Here is a 10,590-nt window from a genome sequence, read left to right as displayed (position 1 = left end):
ACGATTTCTTCGATTTCATAATCGCGCAATAAAATCGTCTGCGATTTTTTTGCGTAACTTGTCAGTGAACTACGGCTATGTGTAGTAAATTCTGCTCCCTCTGAAAGCACGTGATGATGATTTCCTGCTGATTACAGAACCGGCTTTACTATCAAAATGCACATGACAATCGGGGGGAAAAACTTAATTAATTTATTTATTTTCCATTAAACAGTGGTTTACTGAACAAATTGCTCTTTCTTTAAGTAAACTCTGTTATAATTACAATTGTCTTAGGGCATAAAAATCTACCTAGGCTTATGCTCTAAACAAGCAACACTCAACTTAAAAAAATTTATGCAAACATGTAAATTGCACATAATGCTGTGTTTCATAACAGATTTATTTAAACATTAAATAATTAAGACATCACTAACAGGTAAAGTAAAATGGAATGAGTATATAGTCTAATATTTTGTGAAATGCTCTTCTTCTTAGGGCATAAAAATCTACCTAGGCTTATGCTCTAAACAAGCAACACTCAACTTAAAAAAATTTATGCAAACATGTAAATTGCACATAATGCTGTGTTTCATAACAGATTTATTTAAACATTAAATAATTAAGACATCACTAACAGGTAAAGTAAAATGGAATGAGTATATAGTCTAATATTTTGTGAAATGCTCTTCTCTAGACTTCATTTATAGCGCACTAACGAGCTGTGGACACTGATGATGACTGAGGTAAAGGAAATGCTATGTGATATTTTGTTTTCAAGCTGTTTTATTGCCATTTTCCATAGTTGAAACATTGTTTGAGCGATTAAAGGAGGCATGAGATGTTCATTCATGTTTATTTCACTTTAAAACTAGTAGTAAAGAGGATGAGATGATCGCGCTGCCGTTTGAACTGAGGCGTGATAGCTCGAATGTGAGTAAGAGACATTAAAACACCATACAAGAGAGAGAGAACAGATAGAGGAGGGAGAGTGAGAGGGAGAGGGAAAGAAAGGAGGGGGAATAAGAGAGAGGGGAAAAAAAGGAGGGGTGAGGCATTCTCAAGACAGAGAGTGTTTTCTAACACACGTACAAATACGTGTACCGTTACACCCCTAATACATATGTATATATATATTTAAATACACTCAAAATAAATTTTTTTCGTTTGTTTTTTCCCAACAATCTTTCAAACAAGTGAACCCTGCTCGATGGCCCAGGGCCAACATGAAAGATGCATGGGACAGTTAACGAAATTGTGCGTTGTCACAAATTTAAACATTCAAGACACTAAACCATAGGTCTTCAACCCTGTTCCTGGGGACCCACTGTCCTGCAGAGTTCAGCTCTACCTACCCTAATCAAACACACCTGAACCAGATAATCAAGGTCTTCAGGATCACTTGTAAAGAGACAGGCCAGGTGTGCTGAAGCAGGTTGGAAATAAACTTTGCAGGACGGTGGGTCCCCAGGAGCAGGGTTGAAGACCTATGCACTAAACCATTCAAATGACAAGATGTGAAAGTGAACGCCGTTCTCTAAACCGCGTATTAGTTAGTTAGGCTAGAAATTCTTTCATTGGTATTGAAATTGAATTTTGAATTCAATTTCAATTTTTTTTTGTGGTGGGCCAGTGACAGTTTTGGCAGGCAAGTGAAAATCTGAGCCTATGAACAGACAGGGCCAATAGAAGAAATATTCCTTACATATACAAGACGACAAAGACGCATTGAAGTTCTTACGGCTGTTTTTGTGTTTTTCTGTAGGTTGTTGGTTTACCCCCCGCCGCCTGCTAAAGGAGGAATCTCAGTAACCAATGAGGACCTTCACTGTCTGAACGACGGAGAGTTCCTCAACGACGTCATCATCGACTTCTACTTAAAGTCATTATCTTTATTTCAATCAATAATAATTGTTGTGACCAAATACAGTGCTTTTTTTTTTTCTTTTAAATATGTAGACCTCATGAAAGGTTTTTTGTATGTGGGCATAAATTTGACTATCTGATAAACGTGTGCTACTAGATATCTGTTTTTGGAGAAGTTGAAGAAGGAAGACGCTGTCCGCAGTCATGTGTTTAGCTCATTCTTCTATAAGAGACTCAATCAGAGAGAGCGGAGAAACGCAGTCGACACGTCCAACTTACCGTGAGCTCACGTCATTTACTCAAACACTCGCATTTCCTTGGAGCTTAGTTACTGTGCTGGTGTTTAGTACTAAGATTGATTACATATGTGACGTTTTGATGTGTTGCAGCATACAGAAGAGGAAACACAACAGAGTGAAGACATGGACACGTCACGTGGATCTCTTCCAGAAAGACTTCATCTTTGTGCCCATCAATGAGTCGTAAGGCACTGTTTGTTTAGTTTAAAATCTTCAGTTGCTTTTTATTGATTTATTTGGGTTATTTCATACTAACATGTTAAATTGTCCTGCTTCAGCTGCCTAAGTGTCATATTTTTTGACTTCTAATCTGATGACCTGTCTTTCTGTGTCTGTCTAGTGCACACTGGTATCTCGCCATAATCTGTTTTCCGGGTCTGGAGAAGGCTCATGTTGAGCCAAACCCACTGTACCAGCCTCAAACTCAAGCCCATAGCACTGCTGTCTCCTCCAGCCCAGCCGCCGATGGAGGTTCGGATGAGCTGGACGACGTCAGATCTGCGGCTGATGTGAACAGACAGCCGCAGTACACAGGTGAGCACATGCAAGCCTACACGAGTGACCGGGAACAGACTGCCGCTGTGTCACTGCTTGACTTCTGTTTGGTGTTGATTGCAGATGGTTTACACAGAATAATCGAGTGTTATGGAACAGATGACTCCCATCCCTCTGATGACCAAAGCTCATGTCAGGTAAGTCACCTCAGTTTGGCTGATCTGTGGTTTCAAAACTGACTTTGTAATGTTGCCGTCAAAATGAGTGTATATTGCAGGGATGTATAGATTTATTCGTTTTCTCTGTGCAATGTTACAATGCTGTTCTTTTGAATTTTTTATTTATCAAGGAATCCTAAAAGAAAATGACCAGCGTTTCCACAAAGCACAACTGTTAGTTTGTTAGTGTTATATTGATGATAATAAGAAGCAATTCTTGAGCAACATATCAGAATGATTTCTGAAGGATCATGTGATGCTAAAATTGAGACTTTCAAAAAAATCATATTGACCCCATATTGAACTTTTAAATGGTACAGTACGTACAGTGTAAATATAAAGGTTGCACATGCAAACTGCTGGTGACAAGGCACAATGAAACTATTTTGGGTAATAGAAATTGTAATGAAGCAGTTTAGTTTTTAACATTGTGTTCATTTGTTCAAGAGTTCCTTCTTATTTACATAAAAGGTTATGAGGTCTTTCAAAACTAACTAAAAGTAGTCAGATTACATTAATTTTGTGATGTTTAGATTAGGTTACTGATTACAGATAAGTTTTACTGGAATACATAATTCAATTTTTTAAGAAACAGGCTTACTTTCATAACGGAAAAATACAATTTTATAATTATCTACAACAATGTGTGTGTATTGTGTATATTAGATTTTGACAAGTAATGTGGCGTGCCATGGGTGTGTTTGGATGACGTTTGGGAGTTTTGTCTGTGTCTGTCTCACATCATATGAACATGTTGTTATCTGTTTTCAGGACGAGTGTAGTGAAGATGACAGTTTGGTTGATGACTGTGGGAGCTTTGACAAAGCAGAGTGGACGTCCAAACCCACCATCTGCAAACAGTGAGCGCAGATATTTCTCACATAACTTTGCATAGTTGATACATTATATCAAATATGGCGATTCAATTTGATATTTTTAGAACGTAGAGTGAATCAGTTACATCAATTTAGATGAACAGGTCAAAAAAATGAACTATGTTTAACATTTTAATTGCATTCGTTAGCCTTTTTTACCCAACAAACGTTACACCTGTTTACACTTTGAAAGCTACAGAAGAGTTTGAACTACTATATTATAAACAGTGATGGAAAACGGAAACCCAAACCAGGGTTGTGTACCATTTAGAGTTTAATTATGAATTTTCAATTCCTGAATTTAAAATAAATCAGCTTTCATATATCTGTTGAGAAGTTGTGACATGTATATTTTTTCAGCACTCACTGTCATTGTATTAAAATCCTCAGGCCTTGTATTCTGATCATGGACTCGCTGCGTGGACCAACCCGCTCGACTGTGGTAAAAACGTTACGAGAGTAAGTTACCACTTCCACACAAACTAGCGAAAATAAAACCTTTAAATGGATGTGTGATGTTCTGATCACAGATGTTTTGCATATAGTTGTTTTTCTGTAGGTATAATGGAGAATCATGGAGTCTTAACTTAATAAGTTCTCACTTATGTTGGTATCAGTATTAGTGCGAGTTTGTCCTGGTGTTTGTGCAGGTATCTAGAGGTGGAGTGGGAGGTGAAGAAAGGCTCCCAGAGGAGTTTTGGGAAGGATATGATGAAGGGCTCGAGTCCTCGTGTGCCACAGCAGGATAACTTCAGTGACTGTGGAGTTTATGTGCTGCAGTATGTGGAGAGCTTCTTCGAGGTGAGAGGACACATGGGAACTGTGTATCTAATGGTGGACTGGACATCATTGGTTCCCCCACAATAAAGTCACAGAGATTAAAAAAAAAAAACCCTTTCCTGGCAATGCATGATTTTGTTCACTCACACTCCCAGAGCTTCCTCATATTCTGTGCTTTCATTCACACTTCCCAGAAAGCTTTGTAAAGATGAATGACATTGCAATGTGATATTTTCACATTAAATCTAATAGGGAATTTTGGTCACACTTTGGGGACCAATTCTGTCTGTTAACTATCTATTAACTATGACTTTTGCCTCAATAAACTCCTAATTTGCTGCTTATTAATAGTTAGTAAGGTAGTTGTTAAGTTTAGGTATGGGTCGGATTAAAGGATCTAAAATATGGTCATGCGGAATAAGGCATTAATATGTGCTTTATAAGAACTAATAAACAGCCAATATGCTAGTAATATGCATGTTAATAAGCAACTAGATAATAGTGAGAACTGGTCCCTAAACTAAAGTGTTAACAGAATTGTCATACAACTGTGACTTTCGCCAGCTGTCAAGTGCCGCTTTCTTGGGCTGTGGAAAAAAGAAAAAAAAGAATGACAAGCTTGTTTTTTGCGAAAACATTTATTTATTTTTGTTTTTTGCAAGAATTGTTTTAATTGATCTCAGCATCTCACTTTTATTATCATTCTCTGTGATTTTAATAAAGCTAATCTCACACGCGAGCTGTCTAAATACAGATAGCTCATCACATGCCCCATCAAGGGACAGCAATATACTGGACCATTGCTACACAGTTTTAAAGGATGCATACCACTCTGTCCCCTGAGCGGCTCTGGGGCTCTCTGATCACTTTGGTCCTTCTTCTGATCACTGTTTGGTCCATCTTCTACCAGCCTACAAGCAGAAACTTAAATCTGCTTAGCCTGTAGTAAGAACTGTAAAGAGATGGACTAATGAAGCAGAGCGGGATTTTTAAGCCTGCTCCGACTGCACCGATTGGGGTGTTTTTGAGGCTGCAGTCACAGATCTGCATGAGCTCACTGACACCGTGACATCCTACATCAGTTTCTGTGAGGACGTGTGTTCCCACCAGAACTTGTATAACATTTAACAACGACAAACCGTGGTTCAGTGCAAAACTCAAAACAGCTTCGCCAGGCCAAAGAGGATGCCTACAGGGGTGGGGACAAAGCCTTGTACAAACAGGCCAAATACACACTTAATACGGAGAAAGAGTAGCTAAGAGAAGCTACTCTGAAAAGCTGAAAAACAGTTTTCAAGCAACGACCCTACATTAGTGTGGAAAGGGTCTGAAAGCCATCACCAGCTACAGGACCCCATCCCCCAGCACTGAGGAGAATCAACTTTTAGCCGATGGTTTGAATGAGTTTTACTGCAATGTACTTAAAGTGCTTTATTTTCGCACACTAATTTTGTACTTAATATACTAAAACTTATTCTTTAGTACTTCTTAAGGTAATCTTAAGAACATCTAAGTGTACTCAACTGTGCTATTTTGGGACACCATGAATATGAACTAAAAATGTATTTTAAAAAATGTATTTAGGTACCACTTGAACCCATCTTGTGGGTGGTAACTAATTTTTTTTTAATACAGAGATAGTATGTTAATAGCATATTTTAGTTCATATACATGGTGTCTCAAAATAGCACCCTATGGGCGATTCTTGTCTGTATTTGCAGTACAAGCCGCGGTTCAGCTGTGCGTGACAAACGCTGCCAGTGTAGAAGCACAATGGGTGCGTGCTGCTCCCGCTGTGCATGCACACAGCTTCTGCACTGCCTCCGCTCTGCTTGCAGATCCAGTGTGAAACCGGCGTAAGGCGCGAATTCTACACAGCATTTTGCGCCCTTAAGGGCAACAGGCCAAAAAAAAGATGCTTTTGTATTGTTTATTTGCAGGCACAAGTGTTCGAACATTTTAGCGACTGCCCCACAAACAACTTTACTTACAGTAGAACCGTAATGACGATACTACCGTTTAAAAAATACAGTGGCACCGCCAGTATTTTGGAGCCTTAGTATCGCGACTAAAGTAGTACCAGTAAACCGTGCAACCGTAGACTGCACTACATCCTCCAACATCTGGACAAACCAGGGACTTGTGCAAGGATTTTGTTTGTGGACTTCAGCTCCGCTTTTAACACCATCATCCCGGATACCCTTCTGAATAAACTGACCCAGCTCTCTGTACCCACCTCCATCTGTCAGTGGATCACCAGCTTCCTGACAGACAGTGAGGCTGGGAAAACTCACATCCAACACCCGCACCATCAGCACTGGTGCTCCTCAGGGGTGTGTGCTCTCCCCACTGCTCTTCTTCCTCTACACAAATGACTGCACCTCTAAAGATCCCGCTGTCAAGCTCCTGATGTTTGCGGACGACACTTGCACTGTCAGGTGCTTTGACGGATGCGTGTGCCGTTTCATGCGTTTGAGACCGGTTTTCCTCGGCACATAACTTATATTTTATGGTTGTATCATCATCTGTAAATGTTAGAAAGTCACACAATTATTTCCATTATTTCATTCCAACAGAAATCATCTACAGATACAAAATAATTGATAGTTGCACCCCTACAATGACTTGTGTCTGCAAAAAAGTTGCTTCAGAAGAAGAGAATTACTATTGCATGATAATAAAAGATTATAAAAACAGACATTTACATTGAAGCCATTTAGTGACCTTTATATCCAAATAGAACTGTTGCGTTTAGACTTTGTAACTAATGCAATAATTGATGCTGATTATTTATTCTGTTTATTTTTTTTCTTTCAGAGTCCTCTTCCAAGCTTTCATCTCCCGATGAATTTATTGGATTGGTTTCCCCAGCAACGGATGAAAACCAAGCGGGACGAGATCAAGGAGCTCATTCTGAAGCTTCAGACTCAGCAGCAGCTCAATCTGGAGAGTTCTGGACAGACAGATGGCTGCCACAGCCCCTGTGAGGATACCTTAGAGTCAGCTGATCTCATCCCTCCAATCAGCTCCTGACCTCCGCCCACGCTGCTACGCTTTCACCATCACATGACTTAGAAACACTAAAAGCCAATCAGGGCCTTGTGTGATTGTATGCTGCTGGACAACTCTGCCGTTATTTCTTATGACCTTCTTATAGTTTTGATGATATGAAATTTGAAAAGAAGAGTGGTTTGTTTTTTTATTTGTATCGAATGCATTGTGTACATAAGCTAGGCTTCTTTTACTTTGCCGTTTTTTGCTGCCTTTTCAGTTTTACTTCTCATTTATTGTTCAGTTTTGCACCATCTGTAAAATAAAAGTTTGTGTTCATCTTGATTATTTACTCTAATGTGCCTAGAGGGTTATAAATACAGTACTGTTCAGTGTTCTGTTTGGATTTCATGCCTCTGAAGGAAATGAAAGCATTTTTTGTAAAATTAGTATCCAAGCAAACTTTGTGTCCACAACAAAATAGAAATCATTTTTCAATGTTCTGCTACTTGCCATTCAGGAGTGCACATTTGCCTTGGTACAGTCTAATACAACAATATGAAGTGTCAAAAACGAGCCTTTGCTTCTTTATGAGTATCTTGTTTTCATATTTGAATTGATTCAAAACATTTGGAGTCTCGAGGCACTTACACATGATTCGTGTTTTAATTCCATAAAGCATAAACTCAAGAAGGCATGGTAATGCAAAGCTCAAAGATCAGTCAGATGTAATTTTGACCGTTTGCTGTAGACTTTTAGAAGTGTAGCCTGTGGAGCTCAAACCGTTGCATGATGTGTTGAAGCCCTGACTCGAGTCATGTGAAACGGTTTATAGGCATCACTTCTTTTACTAAGCATTTGTGTCCATATAGTCATTGTCTGGAACACACAAAGGATGTGCTGGTTGACATCCTTATGAATGAATGATAATGTTCTGACTGTGATGCCATCAAAACATATCTGTTCGAGTCAAGGAGGTCGATAGTATTTCTGGAGAAAACCAATCTTGGTAGCTCATGGACGCTCACCAGTCTAAATGTTGTCCACTATGCTTTTCATAATACACATTGTTTCAAAATAGCTTTACAGAAAATCATGATGTTAATGTTTATAATATCTTATATATCAAACTTCATGTAAAGAGCTGAATGATAATATAGTTACATTTTGCTACAAAATAAATTGGCCAAGTTATTTTTATGTATCGCTTTTTGCAATACAGACCGCTTCAGAGCAGCTTTAATGTAGTAAATCCAAAACAGCGTCTGTGTTGCAAAATTGCGTATTCACGACCCTGATAGCACACGTACATCTCAGAGACATCTATTTGACGTCTGCATTTACTTCTGCAAGACTATATTTTTTTACAAATACAGTCAAAGATGAAAAATACTCTCGTCATTCAAATTACAATTCAAGTCAAGACAATATCTTTCTTAAATCTTCTTATGACCATAAATAACTGTGAAACATCATTTCAGTCACCAATAAAATAATTGTTTCTAAACCAATATTCAAAAATTATTGTTTTTATATTTTATATCTTTATTATTCCAAATCAAAACATCTGTGGAGATTTAGATATGCGTATTGGGGTAGTCTAAGTCTACTGATTACATTGTTATTTTTACAATAACAATGTAATCAGTATTCTGTTTATTAAAGCCAAGTATGAATCTCATCAAGTTAGTGTTTTTGAGGCATTCTATAATTAGGGGTACATGTCATGTCCACGGACTCTATTATCAGTTTGACTAATTTTTCAATAACGTTTCACTTCAAACAATGATCGGTTTTATATCAGGGGACATTTCTAATTAATTTAATACAAAAATCCAACAGATATCCATCTTTTATCTTGCAAAAATGGCATATTCTATACTGGAATTTGCTGTTTTTGTGCTTTCCGATTTGGTAAATGTGAGGTTTTGCTCTTCAGATTAGCTCTAAAATACATGTTTCTGTACATATTTCTTATAAATATTTGTCCAAAATAATCATTAAATTATGAGAAAGGTGTTTTAAAAAATATTTTGCTCATGCATTTACATTAAATCATCCATTTTGTGTATGTCCGAGAAATCAGTGTCAACTGTGTTACTCCCTATAAAACCCCCTATAAATCAGCAATGGTTTGTTCCAAAGTCACATGTCCAACATCACATGATGTATTTTCCTTTTTTGGAGGGAAATTTGAAGACAGTGTGGAAAGTCATAACTTCTCCTCTTCAATATTTTATCTAGATTATTGTCTGCACATAGAGTAGATTAATTGACCCGTCAACTGTTATCAACATGTTTTGGTGAACTTGCGTCACATGTTATATTTATAAATATGTAGAGAAAGAATATAAAAACAAAATTTTTTTACAAATACAGTCAAAGATGAAAAATACTCTCGTCATTCAAATTACAATTCAAGTCAAGACAATATCTTTCTTAAATCTTCTTATGACCATAAATAACTGTGAAACATCATTTCAGTCACCAATAAAATAATTGTTTCTAAACCAATATTCAAAAATTATTGTTTTTATATTTTATATCTTTATTATTCCAAATCAAAACATCTGTGGAGATTTAGATATGCGTATTGGGGTAGTCTAAGTCTACTGATTACATTGTTATTTTTACAATAACAATGTAATCAGTATTCTGTTTATTAAAGCCAAGTATGAATCTCATCAAGTTAGTGTTTTTGAGGCATTCTATAATTAGGGGTACATGTCATGTCCACGGACTCTATTATCAGTTTGACTAATTTTTCAATAACGTTTCACTTCAAACAATGATCGGTTTTATATCAGGGGACATTTCTAATTAATTTAATACAAAAATCCAACAGATATCCATCTTTTATCTTGCAAAAATGGCATATTCTATACTGGAATTTGCTGTTTTTGTGCTTTCCGATTTGGTAAATGTGAGGTTTTGCTCTTCAGATTAGCTCTAAAATACATGTTTCTGTATATATTTCTTATAAATATTTGTCCAAAATAAGCATTAAATTATGAGAAAGGTGTTTTAAAAAATATTTTGCTCATGCATTTACATTAAATCATCCATTTTGTGTATGTCCGAGAAATC

The 10,590-nt window shown here is 37.2% G+C and overlaps 1 protein-coding gene across 4 annotated transcripts in view; it reads left to right on the top strand.

The window, feature by feature from the left end:
* LOC107707326 (sentrin-specific protease 6-like) overlaps window positions 1-8,066 on the top strand; it is a 34,041-nt gene extending 25,975 nt beyond the window's left edge. For all 4 annotated transcript variants that reach the window (XM_016511314.1, XM_016511313.1, XM_016511316.1 and 1 more), the window contains 9 exons: window positions 1,745-1,861; window positions 2,003-2,125; window positions 2,235-2,327; window positions 2,485-2,678; window positions 2,763-2,836; window positions 3,629-3,717; window positions 4,123-4,191; window positions 4,383-4,533; window positions 7,330-8,066. In XM_016511314.1, coding sequence (XP_016366800.1) covers window positions 1,745-1,861; window positions 2,003-2,125; window positions 2,235-2,327; window positions 2,485-2,678; window positions 2,763-2,836; window positions 3,629-3,717; window positions 4,123-4,191; window positions 4,383-4,533; window positions 7,330-7,545 — 1,126 coding nt within the window. In that variant the 3' untranslated portion in view covers window positions 7,546-8,066. The remainder of the gene's footprint in view (window positions 1-1,744; window positions 1,862-2,002; window positions 2,126-2,234; window positions 2,328-2,484; window positions 2,679-2,762; window positions 2,837-3,628; window positions 3,718-4,122; window positions 4,192-4,382; window positions 4,534-7,329) is intronic.
* Window positions 8,067-10,590: the final 2,524 nt, after the last annotated feature.

The sequence above is a fragment of the Sinocyclocheilus rhinocerous genome, unplaced genomic scaffold (genome assembly GCF_001515625.1).
Source record: "Sinocyclocheilus rhinocerous isolate Xijiao unplaced genomic scaffold, SAMN03320098_v1.1 scaffold1677, whole genome shotgun sequence".
Classification (NCBI taxonomy): domain Eukaryota; kingdom Metazoa; phylum Chordata; class Actinopteri; order Cypriniformes; family Cyprinidae; genus Sinocyclocheilus; species Sinocyclocheilus rhinocerous.
Note: the sequence above shows the minus strand (reverse complement) of the source record. Positions and strands in the feature narration are given on the sequence as shown.